Source organism: Leptonychotes weddellii, chromosome 8 (assembly GCF_054177405.1).
Source record: "Leptonychotes weddellii isolate Sample4059 chromosome 8, ASM5417740v2, whole genome shotgun sequence".
Taxonomy (NCBI): domain Eukaryota; kingdom Metazoa; phylum Chordata; class Mammalia; order Carnivora; family Phocidae; genus Leptonychotes; species Leptonychotes weddellii.
This window is the reverse complement of record NC_138376.1, coordinates 26,368,963-26,387,085: the sequence shown is the minus strand read 5'-3', so window position 1 is coordinate 26,387,085 and position 18,123 is coordinate 26,368,963. Positions and strand designations below refer to the sequence as shown.

Genomic DNA, 18,123 nt, shown 5'->3' with positions numbered 1-18,123 from the left:
TGGTGAAACATGCTATCGCTGGCAAGAGCAAGGTGCAGGCTGTTGGCAGATGCACCCTAAGTCCCCCAAAAGCTTCTGTGGAACACCATAGTTACTATTTTAGCGAGAGATCTTTAGAAGGTAGGACTTTTAGGAAAGTTACTTCTTATAAAAAGTAAAATTATGAGAAGTAAACAATTACAACTAGAAAAGGCACTAAGCTACAGAATTTGTCAGATTCTGTCATTCATCAGATTTGCATAAAGTGCTTGACTGAAATAATTTTATCACAAGAAAATATGAATGTGATTATTAAGTCCCATTCTAATAATTCCTGTTACCAACAACAGGACAGTGTTGGGGTACTCATTCCTAATCCATCTGAACTGTACAAGAAACCACCCTCACTGGGCAGTTTGTCAAGGTATTGGTTAAAAAGCATGCTCTACAGGGGCACCTGGCTGGCTCAGTTGGTAGAGAATACGATTCTCACCTAGGTTGTGAGTTCAAGCCCCATGTTGGGGATAGAGTTTCCTCTAAAGAAAAAAAAAAAAAGCATCCCTTACAGCCCAGGAATGAGAAACCTACTGTTCACTGTGTCAGTGACTACTCCTTGATCAAGTAACAAGATCCAATACATTTTTTTGTGTTTTTTTATTTTATTATGTTAATCACCATACATTACATCATTAGTTTTTGATGTAGTGTTCCATGATTGATTGTTTGCATATAACACCCAGTGCTCTATTCAGTACATGCCCTCTTTAATACCCATCACCAGGCTAACCCATCCCCCCAACTCCCTCCCCTGTAGAACCCTCAGTTTGTTTCTCAGAGTCCATAGTCTCTCATGGTTCGTCTCCCCCTCCGATTTCCGCCCCCTTCATTTCTCCCTTCCTACTATCTTCTTTTTTTTTTTTAACATATAGTGTATTATTTGTTTCAGAGGTACAGGTCTGTGATTCAACAGTCTTACACAATTCACAGCGCTCACCATAGCACACACCCTCCCCAATGTCTATCACCCAGCCACCCCATCCCTCCCACCCCCCACCACTCCAGTAACCCTCAGTTTGATCCAGTACAGTTTTGTTCAGCGTTTACCTCCTCTCCTCTCTACCAGCACCCACTTTTTCTCCTCACTGGGTGAATGCACAAGACCAGGAGAAAAACACCTGTTCATCAGGTTTATCCACTGCGGATGATCAACAAAACCTGGTTTCTATGCACCATCCCCAGACAGGAAGTAGCCTAAAGAACCTGTTTTTGTCTTGGCATTTGCTACAATGAGGTATCACGTAAACTGAGTTCCCCTCTGGAGGCTGGCAGAAGATGCACCATTTAGAGTGCCAAATCGGGAGTATTTTTTTTTTTTCTACAAGAAATGTAATCTAACAAATTACTTGGACACAAGTAAATTTCTCAAGCCAGTGGCCAGTTCTGATTGGGTCAATGTAGGTACTAAGGGAATGTAATGTTGGGGTCCAAAGAAGAGAGAGCCAGTTTAGTCTCCTGAGTTTTTAGATCTTGTATTCACCCAATCTTTATAGGACTTCCTGAAGGATTCAGGTTCTGGTGGCCCCTCCATTCCTTACCCACCCCGATCATCAATAAGACAACAAAATGTGAGAAAGGAGAAACAAAGATCCCCAAACCTCCACTGAAATGGTCTAGCACGCTTACAACCCCTTCCTCAGCTGCCCCTTTAGAGCTGGGTGGCAGTTTCTAGTGCGCCTTCAGACAAATGTATCCTCAGGCAGGCAGGCTGCGGGAGACTCAGACCTGGGAGGTCCCAGACGTGGACTCACTAGCCCTCTCATTTTACAGAGAGGCTTCGAGAGGGTAAAGTGATCGCTGGTGTAAAGGGGCTACAAAGAGACCTGGGGCCCCATCAGGAGAGTACCACCCGTGTCTCTCTGAATATCTCTGATGTGGGTCACTGCAGTCCTGCTTCCCCTGAAAGTCTTCTGTATACAGTAGGAGGCCTTGTCTCAACGTCAGGTTCTAATCCTATAGTGAAAGGCTTCAGAACATCACATCTACAGTAGTCAGGGACAGAGAAGCATGGAAGGAACAAGTTTTTATCTTTGAAGAATTCGATTTCTTAATTTTCCGTTGTCAAGGAAACAGTCGACCTGTGGTATTAAAAAAAAATTGCAAGAGTATAAAATCTGACATTTAAAAAAAGCCAATCAAACAAAAAAAACTTCCCCATGTATGCCTCCATACGCTCTAACAGTTTGCTACTCAAAGTGCGACCATTATGAGAAGCAGGTTAGAAACACACGGTGTTTCCCCCCACTCCAACTGAATCAAAATCTGCATTTTAACAAGATCCTCAGGTGGATTGTGTGCATATTTGAGTTTGAGAATCATCTAATAAGTATGGGGAGGCAATGCTAATTTATAATTATTCAGAAAAGTGTATCTATGTGGTCAAAGATCGGATTAATTTTTACTTTGCAAAAATTAAAATAGTTGAAATGGAGATAATCCCTCCTCTCCACACAAAGTGCCTGGCCTGCTGGAGGTCCTCAATAAAAGGCAGCATTTTTTTTTTCATGTATTCCTTATTATTCTTGTCAAATCACATTTTGGAACTTAAAAGACAATAAGGAAATTGATATGTTCTGCTTCCTTTTCAACCAGACATTAAAAGAGGTTACATCATATTTTTCTTTTTGCCTTGGCTATCAGGAAGCATAAAGCTAAATTTAATACTCAATACAGTATTACTAATAGCCTAGCTTTCTGGAATATTTGTTTTCCTCTCCGTGACTTTTATTTTTTTATTTTATTAAGTTCTCTGTTATGTTTCTTACAAATCACTTAAAATCTTTCTGAAAATAAAGGCCCAAATTAGAATGCCAACTCGTAAACAGTCTGTTCTTGTTTGCCAGGCTCCAGAAAAAGATGGGTTTATGAAACCACCTGCCTGTTTTAAATTATTTCTTCCTGTTTTTTTTTTCTACTTCTCAAGACAGAAATAGAACTAGAGGGTCTCAGATGCCAGCTAGCTCCTGCCAGGGTCCTTGCTCCTCTTCCCAGGCCCCACCACAGCCCCTACAGCCCACCCCCCCACCAGCCACCAGCCCGATGAATCAGTAAGGAAACAGGGAGGCCACAGCCCTTCCAGAGGCATGCAGACCACCCAACAGTGCAATTACTCACCGAACTTCAGCTGCTTCAGACTTCCTCTGCAAGGAGAAAGAGAACACTATTTGTTTACAACCCAGCCTTGTTTTCAGGGTAACTCCCTGCACACTACTCCCTCTTCAAACTAGATCAAATTTCTCTTATTCACTGTCAAGAGGGTTTTTTTTTTTTCCATAATGTTTATCAGCCTGTAATTCCATATCGCATGTGGCGTCCCTTATCAGGTGGTAAGGCCCAATGAGACTTCTTCCCTCACTGCTGTACCCCCCGTGCCATGTCCCTTGCACTGCTCTACCCCCCTGGGTCGGTGGGCACGTGGAGCACAGGAGCTGTTACTGGGTGGGCAGGTGGATGATGTCAAAAGTTGGAGATCCTGGGAGGACAAAACGGGGAGAGAACTAAGAGTTATTAATCACCTGTATAACATGCAGACACTGTTAGTGCCTTATACACACTATCTAATCATTCATACTATCTTTTATTTTTTTATTGAGGTATAATTCACTAACAAAATTTACTCATTTAAAGTGTACAGCTTGGTGGGTTGTCAGTATAATCACTGGGTTGTGCAACCACCACTGTTATCCAATTCTAGAACATTTCCATCACCCCAAAAAGAAACCCTATGCCCATTATCAATCACTCTCAATTTCCCCCTCTTTACAGCCCCAGGCAACTGCTAAAATCTACATTCTGTCTCTATGGATTTGCCTATCCTGAACATTTTATATAATTGGGATCGTACAACATATGGTCTTTTGTGCATGGCTCCTTTCACTTACAACATCTTCAAGGTTCATCCACATGGTAGCAATTACCAGTACTTCATTCCTTTTTAGAGCTGAATCATATTCCTCAATATGGATATACACATATCATCTATCCAAGTCATCAGTTGATTCACATTTGGGTTGTTTCCACTTTTTTGGCTATTATGCTGCTATGAACATTTGTATACAAGTTGTTGTGCAAACATGTTTTCAGTTTTCTTACATACATACCTAGGAATAAATTGCTGAGCCACATGGTAACTGTATGTTTAACCATTTGAGGAACTGCCCTTCTGTTTTCCACAGCAACTGCATAATTTTGCATTTTCACTAGCAGCGTATGAGAGTTCCAATTTTTCCACGTGCTCACCAACACCTGTTACTGTTCATCATTTTTTTTTATCCCAGTGGCTGTGAAATAATAGCTCATTGTGGTTTTGATTTGCATTTTCCTAATCACTAATGATGCTGACTACCTTTTCATGTGCTTATTGACCATTTGGATGTCTTCCTTGGAGAAATGTCTATTCAAATCCTTTGCCCAGGGGCGCCTGGGTGGCTCAGTCGGTTAAGCGTCTGCCTTCGGCTCAGGTCGTGATCCGGAGGTCCTGGGATCAAGCCCCGCATCGGGCTCCCTGCTCAGCGGGAAGCCTGCTTCTCCCTCTCCCACTCCCCCTGCTTGTGTTCCCTCTCTCGCTGTGTCTCTCTCTGTCAAATAAATAAATAAAATCTTTTAAAAAAAAAAATCCTTTGCCCACTTTAAAAACTGGGTTATCTGTATTTTTATTTGTTAAATTGTAGGAGTTCTTAATATATTCTGGAGACTAGAATCATGATTTGCAAATATTTTCTCCCAATCTTTGCATTGTCTTTTCACTTTCTTGTTGATGTCCTTTGAAGCACAGTTTTCATTTTTTATGAAATCCAATTTATATATTTTTTTCCTTTGGTTGCTTGTGTATTGGGCATCCCATCTAAGAAACCTCTGCCTAATCCAAGGTCACAAAGATTTTTTTTTTTTAAAGATTTATTTATTTATTTATTTGACAGAGAGAGACACAGCAAAAGAGGGAACACAAGCAGGGGGAGTGGGAGAGGGAGAAGCAGGCTTCCCATGGAGCAGGGAGCCCGATGCGGGGCTCAATCCCAGGACCCTGGGACCATGACCTGAGCCAAAGGCAGACGCTTAACCACTGAGCCACCCAGGCAGCCCGGTCACAGAGATTTATACCTATGTTTTCTTCTAAGATTTTTATAATTTTACATCATACATTTAGGTCTTTAATCCATTTTGAGTTAATTTTTGTATATGATGTGAGGTGAGTAATCCAACTTCATTCTTTTGCCTGTAGATATCTGGTTGTTCCAGCATCATTTATTGAGAAGACTATTCTTTCCCTCCACTGAATGGTCTTGGCACCCTTGTTGAAAATCAATTTGCCAGAGGTGCCTGGGTGGCTCAGTCAGTTGAGCATCTGCCTTCAGCTCAGGTCATGTTCCCGGGGTCCTGGGATTGAGCCCCATGTCCATCTGGCTCCCAGCTCAGCAGAGAGCCTGCTTCTCCCTCCCCCTCTGCCCTTCCCCCTCATTCGTGCTCTCTCTTTCTTTCTCTCAAAATAAAAAAAAATCTTTTTTTTAAAAAAAGGAAATCATTTGCCATAGATGTTTGGCTTTATTTTTGGACTCTCAATTTTATTCCATTGATCTGTATGTTTGTCCTCACACCAGTACCACACCATCTTGATTACTATAGCTTTGTAGTAAGTTTCAAATCAGGACATGAGTGTCCTTCAATTTTGTTCTTCATGATTGTTTTGGCTATTCTGGGTCCCTTGCATTTCCATATGAATTTTAGAATCAGCTTATCAATCTCTGCAAAAAGCCAACTGGAATTTTGATAGGGATTGCACTGAATCTGTAGGTCAGTTTGGGGAGCGTTGCCATCTTAATATATTAAGTTTTCTGATCAATGAATATGGATGTTTCCATCTATTTAGGCCTTTAATACCTCTCAACAATGGTTTTTAATTTTCATGTACAAATCTTACACTTCTTTTGTTAAATTTATTTCTATGTATTTTATTCTTTTTGATGCTATTATAAATGAAGTTGTTTTCTTAATGTCATTTTCCGATTGTTCATTGCTCGTGTATACAAATGCAATAAATTTTGTATACTGCTTATATCCTACAACCTTGCTGATGTTGTACATTAGCTTTAATAGTTTTTGGTTTTTTGTTTTTTTGTTTTTTTTAAAGATTTATTTATTTATTTATTTGAGAGAGAGAGAATGAGAGACAGAGAGCATGAGAGGGAAGAGGGCAGAGGGAGAAGGAGACCCCCTGCCGAGCAGGGAGCCCGATGTGGGACTCGATCCCGGGACTCCAGGATCATGACCTGAGCCGAAGGCAGTCGCTTAACCAACTGAGCCACCCAGGCGCCCCAGCTTTAATAGTTTTTTATTGGATTATTTAGGATTTTCCATATGCAGATCATGTCATCTGCTAATAGAGATAGTTGTACTTCTTCCTCTCCAAACTTGATTTCTTTTCTTTCTTTTTCTTGCTTAATTGCCCTCGCTATAACCTCCAGTACAATCTTCAACAGCAGTGACAAGAGCAGACATCCTCATCTTGTCGCTTAGCCTTATCTTGTTCACGATTTTTTGAAGTAGGTATTTTTTACAAATGAGAAACCTGCCACCTATCTCCATAAAAATGAGGCTCAGATGAGGAAACTGAGACTCAGAGAAGCTGAGTAATCTCTGCAAAGTCACGGCTAGATAACAATGGAGCCCAAATTTTATTTTTTTAATTTTTATTTAAATTCAATTAACATATAATGTATTATTGATTTCAGCGGTAGAGGTCAGTGATTCATCAGTCTTATATAATGCCCAGTGCTCATTACATCCCATGCCCTCCTTAATGTCCATCACCCAGTTACCCCATCCCACCACCCTTCACCCCTCCGGCAACCTTCAGTTTGTTTCCTATGCTTAAGAGTCCCTTATGGTTTGTCGGAGCCCAAATTTTAAACCTAGGTCTGAATCCAAAGCCCACTCATTCTCTGCCTCCTTAACCCTTAAGCAGTGGATCAACAACTATGTACTTGTGCAAGGTTTCATTTCTGCTTTCATAGTTTCGTTCATGCCACACAATAATGGAGGTGGCAGAGCAGGAGTCCCCCTTTTTACCTTGAAGAAAGTGACTTGAAAGAACTAGGACTCAACCTCTGCCCTCCTGATCCAATTCTGTGCTTTGACAGAGACAATAACTACTTCACTGAGTAGTTAGATGTATTCAGAAAGACTATGTGGGTGTTTTCTAACAGGTAATAAAAGGATGAACTAAATGCTGCATGATAGTGAAGGAACTAAAATATGGAGAGAAAAAAATCTGAAAAGATTGAAGACAGGTGCATGGGATATGAAAAGAGAAGGACAAGGAAGGAGAAGAGAGCCAATTGACATTTTGATTTGTAAAGAAAAGTGTCAAAGGGACAAAACCATCACTTCATAAGAAAGCACTTCCCTTTAGAATTATGTGGGGGCGCCTGGGTGGCTCAGTTGGTTTAAGTGTCTGACTCTTGATCTCAGCTCAGTTCTTGATCTCAGGGTCGTGAGCCTTGGGCTCCATGCTAAGTGTGGAGCTTACTGAATGAATGAATGAATGAATGAATGAGTGATGTCAATAAAATTTCTTTCCAGCTGAAAGAATCCCTTCTGAAAAGGAAAGAATACAAATGAGTAATATAAAAATATTCTCTGCATGTGTGCAGACAGATTTAAGGTTGGCCCTGTCTTGAGGCTGAGAGCTGAACAAAATGCTTCCAGCAACTCTGCTAAATGAAGCCTCCCTGAGAAACTCTCCATCACTGGAGAAAATGCTGGTCGTACAAATTGCTGCTGGACTCCCCCATCTCCAACCTGCCCTCACAGGGTTGCTGTGCAGATTAAATAAAAATGGCTCCTATGAACAAAACTTACATCACTCCTGCGCATGGAAATGGCTCAGTATTTATATTAGCTCCATTTCCCTTCCCTTTATGGGGTTTGCAAGGGGCCCAGGCCTTAAGTGTTCTCAGAACCTAGAAGCTATAGGCACGTCCTACAATGGAAAGATACCTCTGTCTTCTCTCCTCCTTGACCCAGCTCATTCTAGTAATTTGCTTTTCATAACTTAGGTGTGTGAGTCACTCTTCTTCCACTTCCAAAGAAGGGCAAGATGTTTGATTACTTCCTTATGAAGAAGTGGGCCCTGGGCTGAGCCAGAGAAGACCAGAATTCCGGGTCCTCCTTGCCACCACCTTTTCGTGTACCTCTGGGTGGGTCTCTCTTCCAGGCTTCAAGTTCCTTATCTGGGAAAGGTCCTTGGTCATGGGGGGCAAGGGAGTTTACCTCTTTCTTCCAGTTCAGGTCAATGGGGTGAAGACAACTGTGGGGAAAGGTGACTGGAGACGTCTCTGAGGTGCAACAGGCCCCTCACAGTGGCCACCTGCTGGGTAGGCATTTTGGGATTCACAGTGGTGTGAGACAGGACTTGCCCTATGACTAGGAGATAAAATTTATGCCCCGAGAAAGCCCCTTAACACAGGGGAAGAGCCTAATGACAGAAAGGAGCAGAAACTACCCTAGGAGGAAAAAAGGTCAATGGGAAACAGTCAGAAAAGGCTGAAGAGACGTCTGCCTGGGCTTTGGGTCAGCTACATCTGACTCTGAAAACTCAGGGATAGGATTTGGGCCAAAGGAAATTGAAACAGGATGGCATACAAAGAACCCCAAGGCTCTCTCCCCAACTCAAGGGAGCGCCCACCATCTGTACTCCAGGAGCTTTCACATCTGCCCCCAACCTGCCTTTCTCCTCCTGCCCCAACAACTCAGCCCCTCTGCTAACCTGTTGTTCCTCTCTCCACCAAAGAAACCCCCAGTGAACTTCCAGACCCAGCCTCAGTGCCACCTTCTATAGGAGGCCATCCCTATCTCCCCAGGCTGGATCAGGGTTCTCTCCCCTGTAGACCCTGACAGGAGTGGGGGTTTGAGGGAGGCAGGAGGACACCCTTCTGTCACAGACAACCTCTGTCATTACCTCATCACCTGCTGGCTTGCAAAACCCCACTGGCCCTTGGCCTCTGGAATAAGGGCTGTGTCTAATTGGTCTTGATGTCCCCAACCCCTGGCCAGAGACCAATCCTCTGGGGACTGGCTGAGAGGAAGCCCCACCTCCCTGGGGGATGGCGAGTTACCTTTTCCATCTGCCTTGTAGTCATCAGGAAGGAGCTTGTCCTGCCGGTAGCCCAGCACAAAGGCCAGGAAGGAGAGGATGAGGGCGTCTCCGATGCTGAGGATGGCCAGCATGAAGGCCCAGCGGATGGTGCACTGACCCAGTGTGTACTTGCCCGTCTGCTCCCCACACATGCGCCGCACCTCACTTGAGTCCCAACCATCTGGGTAGACCAGGCAGCCAATCATCAGGCCTGTGGCTGAGGGGGTAGGAGGGGGTGCAGATGGTGTCAGGCTGGGTGTGCTCAGCCTTCTACCGCCCACCTTGCACTGCTTCCGTCTTGTCACCTCCCTTCTCTTTGTGTTAACAGCCTTGAGAGGTATGGGGCAGCTCCTACCAACATTCTTGTAGAACCCAGGGGAGAAAATTGAGGATCCAAGAGCTAAAGAGACTTGCTCTTGGTCAGGAGTAGAGGCAGAAAGTGGAGCTCCTCAGCCCAGGGAATATTCTGCCATAGCACCAAGTGGTCCTACCAGGCCCTCAGCCTTGCCCCTCTCTGGCTTCAAACCCCTCCAAAATCTGATCCCAGCCCAGAGAACTCATCATTTCTAAGATGTACAATTATTCATACTCCGTTATCTCTGAAATAAGTATAATAAGAAAGCTTCAGGCCATGGTTTGAGTAGAAGTATTTTTCCTGGGCGCCTGGGTGGCTCAATTGGTTAAGTGTCTGACTCTTGATATCAGCTCAGGTCTTAATCTCAGGGCTGTGAGTTCGAGCCCCACATTGGGCTACTTAAAAAAAAGAAAAAGTATTTTTCCTTTTTATAGCACATAGAATAATGCATGGCATGTCCTACAACTTGGAATCTTAGATTTAATGGATACACAAAGTTTTCCAGCCCCATCTCTGGCTGCTTCCTTCATGAACCTTTCATTCAAGCAAATAGGTCTCTTCATCCTGACCCAGTACAGGTCAGTGCAGTTGCTCACACTTCCCTGAATTTAAGAACCCCTAATATTTATTTAAAATACTGATTTCCAGGCCAGGGTTGGGCTCAGGAATCCCTGTTTTTAAAAACATTCTTTCAGGTAATTCTCTCAATAGGAAAAGCTGGGAAACACTAGCACAGTCTGCCTGGATTTCAAGCCCAGCTCTTTGCTAACTAGCTGTGTGGCTCAGAGCAAGCCACTTAAGCTTCTTTGGCTTCAGTTTCCTCATCTATAAAGTGGGGATATGAACAGTCCCTACCTGTTTGGATTGAAGTGAGGTTCAAATGGGTTAATACTGGAAAAGTGCCTGGCACATACTTAGTACTTTATGAGTGTTAGCTACGATTATCCCATCCTGTGCTTTTATTGACTTAGTATTTACAGCCAAAAATGTCATTTTCCCTACCTTCTCCTCACTTCTCCCATGCCCTCCCACCAATGACCACCCCACCTTCGCTGCACAGATAGGTGACATAATCCTGGAATGTGACCAAGGCGACCCCAAGGACAACCACCATGTAGGCAGGGGGTGCCTTCCATTATCTGTGCCACTTTCCCATTCCTCACCCTCCTTCCACAGGCCTGGAGGCTCTTTAGTTCCAAGGCTCTGCCCCACCCAGGAGCACCTGAGAAGCACCTCACAGGACCCAGTTACCTACCTTGGGCTCAGCTTGCACTTGCAAGGAAGGTCAGCAGATCAAACGAATGCATAGAAAGTATAAAGATCAGGATCCCACCTCCCCACCTAAATATATCAACTCTCCTTTCATTTTATACAGGACAAAATTATTTATATAGTTCTCTTATAGGTCACAAAATATTTCATGTACCATTTTTCTCTCGATCCCGACAACAGTTCTGTGAAGTAGGCCATGTATTAATATCCCATTTTACAGGTTAGAAAACTGAGGTCTCAGAGAAACCAAGTGAATTGCCCAGTCATCCAGCTACAGCAGAGCCAACACCTGGCTTCTGACTTTTTTGACCTCAAAGTTAATTCCCTCAACTCCCAGACACACCTCTCCAAAGAGCTGAATGTATTTAGTGCTGACATTTCAGACTTAGTGACAAAACGAGAAGTGTTTCAGGAAGATAGGGGAGGGGAGCAGGAACCCTCCCAGAGCTTTTTGGTAAAACCTATGGCTTTCCCCAGCTGGTATAAGACCAGTACTTTGGTGCCTTAACCGTGGTGGGAGACGGGAACAGTTCAATGTAGAAAGGAGCTGCCCTTTTGGACTTTCCATTCTCCCCATCTCCTCCCCTTGGCCCCATTCTCCTTCCATAGCATCTCTGGAAAAGAGCCCAGGGCCTCTAACCTGGAAACAGGTTGTTACTATGGGTGCCACGGCCCTCTGTGAGCACCTGACCCAGGGGCCTGGGCACAGTGGGGGTCACCCCCATTTGTAGTATCTCAAGACTCTAAGGGGAGTTTACTTACCCTTTCTGACTTCCAGTCTCTCATCTGTAAAACAAGGATAACAATGCCTGACTCATAGCAGTTATGAGGATTAAGTGTGGTCAGGTAGAGAAAACGCTCGCTGCAGCGTCTGGTTCATGGCAAGCAGCCAGTTACTGTCAGTTGTGGTTATTATTATTGGCACTGAAGCCAATGGAAGCAACCTCAGTGGATGTGGGTGTCATTAGAGGTGTTCACAAATGTTTCAGGTACATAGTAGGATTATACTTCCTAGCTCTCCTCTTTTCAAGTTAGGCAAGGCCATAAGAGTTCCCTTAGAAAACAAAACGTGAGTGGAGGGGCGCCTGGGTGGCTCAGTCGTTAAGCATCTGGTCCCAGGGTGCTGGGATCGAGCCCCACGTTGGGCTCCCTGCTCGGCGGGAAGCCTGCTTCTCCCTCTCCCACTCCCCCTGCTTGTGTTCCCTCTCTCGCTGTGTCTCTGTCAAATAAATAAATAAAATCTTAAAAAGAAAAAAAGAAAACAAAACGCGAGTGGAAATGTGTGCATTTCCAGACCAGAGCATTTAACTGCTAGGGAGAGACCTTTCAGAGCTCCCTTTCACTCTGCCATGATGACAGCCAGAGGACAGCTGATGCTCCATCAGCCAGGGTTCCAGGAGAGAACAGTGAGAGCCAAGCCCCCAACTGATCCTCAATGAGCATGTACCACAAGCAAAAAATAAAGCTTTGCTTTAAGCCACTAAGAGTTGGGAGTTATTTGTCACCGCACCCATCCTGACTGATAAAGTTGCCTTTGTGTTTTTCACATTAACTGAGCACCTACTATGTGTCAAGCACTGTAGAAGGTGTTTTATATGCATTAGACATCCCATCCTCACCAGAGCTTTGTGATAGGATGTCCTGTTGCTACATTCTACAGATGAGGTTACCAAGACTCAGAGAGACAAGCAACTTGCCCTACCTGTGTTTCTAGGAGCTGGAACCACACACAGCTTATACCTGGCATCCAGAAGCTCAATTAACATTGTTAAACTACCGCCCCACACTGCCCCCGTCATCAATCCTCTTTCCTTTCTTCTGCTCCCCTCCCTGGTCTCAGGCTTCTTGGCAAGGTTAAACTAACTGGTTTAAGCATCTTCAAATGGATGCATGTCCCAGCTGCTGTCTGCAGAGCACATAGCCCTCTTCATCACTCCCTTTGGCTCATCTTCCATTCCCCTACACTAAAGAATGGAACATGACACCACCTTCACTCTCCCCCAACATAAATGTTTCATAGGGTGGCATCTGGCCACCTCTGCTATCAGTGTCTCCAGCTCCATGACCTGGAGTCTAATTCAAATGGCCTGCTGATGCCTACCCCACCCAGGCCTTCCCAAGCACTGCCTGTTCACCAAATGGTACCTGTTGCCGGAGGCTGTGGGTGGGGACAGTGTGGAGAATGAGAGGAGTGGTTGTGTTTCCAGCATTCCATAGCTCTGATATGGAGGACCAGCTGGTAAGCATGCCAGGGTCCACTCTACTCCTCTTCGTCACAAAACTGCCAAATCTTCATTACCCCTCCTACTCCCCACTGCTCACCAAGATTTACCTCAGCCTTGCCCCAGCCTCTCCCTCAATGTATAGAAAGACGAGAGGAGAGGGAGATGGTAGATGGATTGGGGAGGCAGCTCTGGAGCCAGGTGAGTGGCCTGAGTACAAGATTTTGAATCAAAGGTTCTGTCTATCACTACCTGTGCTAAAGACAAGTTACCCACTAAGAGCCTTATCTATAAAATAAGAGTAATATCTCCCTCACTAGGTAGGGATAGGGCTCCTCCAGATGATATATGTGAAAGTACTTTGTAAGTCATTATACTTATGTAAATGTGTGGCTCAATAAAAATGTCTTTGGAATACATCTAGTTTCTTGGAACCCACTGCCTTAATTCTCCTTGGTCCTTAGTTGCCAGTTGATTTGCTATAGCCTTGGTCAAGTCTTTCTCTCTTTCTCAGTCCCAGATTCCTCATCTGTAGTTGGCGGGGGTACTTACAGCTCTCTGGGGTCCCCCTCCAACTCTGACAGAGTGTTGAGTCTATGTGTTTGGTTGTCTGGGATTCTGGTCCCTGCTCATTCCCCCTGTTATGGATAATACTTCTCATTTTAACCAATAATGTCAGGATGATTTTCTCTCTAGTCTGCAGTGCTAGCACTGCTCCTGGACATTTCCTAGTATGGACAGCCTGTGCATGGCCCTTGGGGTAGGAAGGGACTAAGGGCTGCTGGACAAGGCTTTAGAGAATAGGACCAGCTGGCTCAAGGACTGAGAGGCCTGCCTGGGCCAGGAGAAAGACAAAGGGACAGGGAAGGCCTTATTTCTGGGCACCATAAGTAGCCACCTACCCCACATAGTTTTAAAAGACCCTAGGCACCACCCTACTCCCCCACCACAAAATATCACTCCCATTTATTGCCTCAAGTATGGAAACCTATAACGAGGGAACAAAGACTTTCACTCCACCATGAAAAAGGGAACTTAAATGCAAGTTTCTATGGGAAAGGTCACAGCATAGCACTCCAAATCAATGACCTGGAGTGGGAAGGAAGGAGTGAGGGCAGGGATCTGTGGATCCTTAAAGGAGAAAGAACAAATGCCTAGAAGTGGGAGATGGAGACATCTAGGATGTGCTTGACTATTTTGCCCCGGGTTGGATCCTATTCCCACAGGGCCAACAATGGAGGCTTCCTTCTTTTTCCTTCTCAGAGCAACAACAACCTCTGATGTGGTGGCCTGGGAGTCAGGACACCTTCTATCAACTAGCTGTGTCCTCCTGGGCAAGTCACTTCCCCTCTCTGGACCTCAGTTCCCATCTGCAAGATGAGGGGGTTGAACAATTCGATCTCAACGATCCTTTAGGTCTCAGCCATTCTAAAATTTTCTACTCCTAGAAGCTTCTGCAGAGTACTAAGTAGGGCTGGGCTAAAGGAGAACAGCTGAGGGACGCCTGGCTGGCTCAGTCGGTGAAGCGTGTAACTCTAGATCTTGGAGTTGTGAGTTCGGGCCCCATGTTGGGAGTAGAGATTACTTAAAAAAATGAAATCTTTGAAAAAAAATATAATGTAAAGGAGAGCGTCTGGGTAGGAGACCCAGAGCATCCACAGAGGGTGGAATGGTGCAGCTTCCCCTATGGCCTGGGGGGGTGGGGGTCCCTGCTTGTCCTCCCATTAATCTTGCTCACCTGCAGCCAGCTGCATCCATGCGCAGATCTTGTAGACCGTGGCCGTGTTGCAGACAAAGAAGAGGCTAAAGCAGATGATGGAGCCAATGATGAGGAACATGGCCAAGGCCACAAAAAACATGGCAGTCTTGAAGGCTCTAGAGGGAATGGAGGAGAAGTCCAGTGGGCCACCCTTGCAGATGAGTTCAGAGGACAGCACGTTGCCCACACAGTAGGAGAAAAGGCCAAAGTAGCCTGCCTGGGGTGTGTTAACACTGTCACCAATCCAGTAGGGCTGGATGAAGAGGGCCATGACCAGTACCGAGAAGCAGATGGTGAGCGTGCCCCACATCACACCCACAGCCCTCGAGTTGCGCACATAGTTGGTATGGTAGATCTTGGCTGCCTCCTGGGCAGGCAGCAACTTCACCATGGTGAGGATGTAGGTCCTGGGCTGGGATCCTGTGGGCTGTAAGCCAGATACTTTGCAGACAGAGGCCTAGGAGTGGGTCACTCCTTAGCCAGGTTTGGGGAGGAGGCTGAGGTAAGGGTACAAGGTGAGGGTCCCTCCAAGGTAGAAGAAAGAGGATTAATAAATAAGACCAGTAACACAACCTTGGTTTCTTCAGGGAAAGCTTGTCCAGATGCCTTTGTCCGCTCTAGCCAGGCTGTCTCCGGTCTCCTGCCTCCTCTCCAGCCTGCCAGGGTCTCAGGCCTACTGGCACCGCCCTCCCCCTCCCCCCCTTTCCAGCTTAGAGCTCCAGAGAGCTCCGCCTCTTCGCCGCGGCCCGGCCCCTCCTTCCTCCCTCCTTCGAGAGCTCTGTTTCAGCACCGCGGCCAGCGCCTCGGGACTCCGGTCCGAAGGGGGAGTGGAAACCGAGACCCGGCCGGGGGAGGTGCGGGGAGCGCCCGGCCCGCCCACCGCGCACTCCCGCCATAGGGAACTGAGACCCGTCTTCACCCTCCTGAGCGCGAGGCGGGGGGGACGACAAAAATTGGGAGGCTGGGCCTGCGACTGTCGCTGTCACATTCCTCCCGCTCAATACCTGCCTCAAAACCAAAACCTCCTCCTGAGCACTGTCGTCCCCCCACCTCCAGCCTCAGCCTCAGCCTCACCCCCACCCCCACCCCGTCCCCATCCAACCCCTCCCTGGCTCCTTAGTCGCCCTCTCAGAACTCCCAACCCCCTGGAGTCCAGCAAAACCTTTTCTGATTGTGTCTTCCGGTCACCGGCTTCTCGTCTCTGTGGTTTCTCTCATTCCACAATTACTAAGAGCGTATTATGTCCTAAGCCCTATGTTGGAGGATATCTTCCCTAAGCAATTCCCTACCACAGAGATAAAAATGACAGGGCCCCTGCCCTCAAAGACAGTGAGATATTTACATATATGTATGTATATTGGCAATGCAGACTGATAGTGTGATAACAAACACTACAAAGTACTGCAAAGGAAGCTCCCAGACCTTACACATGTTTTTGTTCAATACAGTATCTTTCTCCTGTTTATATGTTTTTGTTGCATATTTCTTTTTTAACACTCTTTTTCAAAATATATATTTCTCCTGACTGCATAGGTAGATACATGTTTGATGTAGAAAGGACAATTCAGGAAAGTTACATAAAAGAATATAAATCACTCATAACCCCAACATTGGGAGCTCAGGAGAGCCAAGATCATCTTAAAAACACAGACTTTGGCTTTAGACCGATCTGGATTGCGTTAGCCACTTACTACCTATGTGACCATCCATGGAGTTAACCTACCCAAGCCTCAGTCTCTTCATCTATAAAATGGGGAGGATAGTATCTATCACAGGGTCTCCTGGGTAGCTCAGTCGGTGGTTGAGTATCTGACTCTTGGTTTCAGTTCAGTCCTGAGATCAAGCCCCATGTGGAGCTCCACACTCAGTGGCGAGTCTGCTTGTCCCTCTCCCTCTGCTCCTCTCTTTCCCTAAAATAAATAAAATCTTTTAAAAAATTGTATCTATCACATAAGGGTTAGTAAAATAATATATGTATTGGCCTCAAGGCCTCACATATAAAAGTACTCAAAATGTTTATTTGGTGTATTTCCCTCCTTCTGTATATACTGCTTTACACAGTTGGACAATTTAGTATCCAATTTTTTTCACTTAGTATTACACCACTAATATTTTCTCATATTACTATTTTTCAAAAACCTGATTTTAATGCTTGTATATTGATACAGAGTATGTAATCATTTAATCATTTAATTATTTAATCATTTCCCTTTTTTTAGGGTATTTTAGCCGTTTCTGGTTTTTCACTACTAAAAAACCCCAAAACCCTGTCTTCTTTTTTTTTTTTCCCAAAACCCTGTCTTGAACATATCTGTGCCATTACCTACATTTCCTCTTTCTCTTAAATCTCTTTAGTTTTGTGACTAGTCTTCCCATCAGACTGGAGGGTCATTGAGGGCACAGGCTGTGTCTCCACCATCGGACTGGCAGCTTCCCTAGAGCAGGGACCGTGTCTTTCCCCACTCAGAGAAGGCCAGAGGCTGGGGCCATATTTGGCCTGCCCAGCACAACTTTCCCTGCCTCTGAGAGCAGCCTCTCCTGCTTCCTGAGGCTCTGGTGAGACAGCCAATCACAGGGCTTGCAGATTCTAGAGACAAGGATGGGTGGGTGACCCAAACTAGGCCATCTGTCTTTCCCTGGAGAATCTGAATTGGTGGTTAGACTGACAAAAGAAAAACAGCTATTGCTTAGTCAGGTCTTGGCAACATCCTTTTTTTTTTTTTTAAAGATTTTATTTATTTTTGACAGAGAGAGAGAGTGTACAAGCAGGGGAAGAAGCAGGCAGAGGGAGAGGGAGAAGCAGATTCCCCACCAAGCAGGGAGCCCGATGCGGGGCTCGATCCCAGGACCCTGGGATCATGACCTGAGCCGAAGGCAGACGCCCAACCGTCTGAGCCACCCAGGCGCCCCAATCTTGGCAACATCCTTAACAAACGATCCATGAGCTCCTATTGTGGGAGTTTCAGAGCCACCCCGATTCCCACTCCAAGACAGGTTACCCTGTTCCTTCCTCAGCTCTGTGACCCACCCAATATCCTTCTATTTCCTTCTCTTTTTATTTCATTAGCCAGGGTAGGTTTTGGCTGTTGGCATCAAAGAGCCCTAACTGATCCAAGTATTGGCACCAGAAAGATGGCTTCAGGCCCAGGCTTTAGGCAAAAGTTTCTGAGATTCCTGTTTATGGTCAGTATTGAGAAAACAGTATCCCACAGCACACAGAGGAGAAATAGCTAATAAAATTATCAGCTGTGAACACCAGAGATCATGTGTCCTCTGAGGGTCAAGTTCTGGGAGCTGAGTGGCTTTGGTCAAAACAGATTTGAAGGGAATAAAGAAGGGGCTGCTG

The 18,123-nt window shown here is 45.4% G+C and overlaps 1 protein-coding gene across 1 annotated transcript; it reads right to left on the bottom strand.

Moving 5' to 3' along the window:
- Positions 1 to 1,041: 1,041 nt before the first annotated feature.
- Positions 1,042 to 15,463, bottom strand: LHFPL5 (LHFPL tetraspan subfamily member 5). Its single transcript, XM_031034325.2, has 4 exons — positions 14,757 to 15,463; positions 9,150 to 9,386; positions 3,151 to 3,176; positions 1,042 to 2,114 (listed from the first exon to the last, which is right to left on the bottom strand). The coding sequence occupies exons 1-3, from the start codon at positions 15,166 to 15,168 to the stop codon at positions 3,166 to 3,168; spliced, it is 660 nt and encodes a 219-aa protein (XP_030890185.1). The 5' UTR covers positions 15,169 to 15,463; the 3' UTR covers positions 1,042 to 2,114; positions 3,151 to 3,165.
- Positions 15,464 to 18,123: the final 2,660 nt, after the last annotated feature.

Bases quoted from the DNA above. Each gene is read 5' to 3' on its own strand.
- LHFPL5 (XM_031034325.2), bottom strand. From the start codon at position 15,168: ATGGTGAAGTTGCTGCCTGCCCAGGAGGCAGCCAAGATCTACCATACC. The intron at 9,387-14,756 runs GTGAGCAAGATT...CTACCCCCTCAG, and splicing joins ATGGATGCAGCTGGCTGCAG to CCACAGGCCTGATGATTGGC.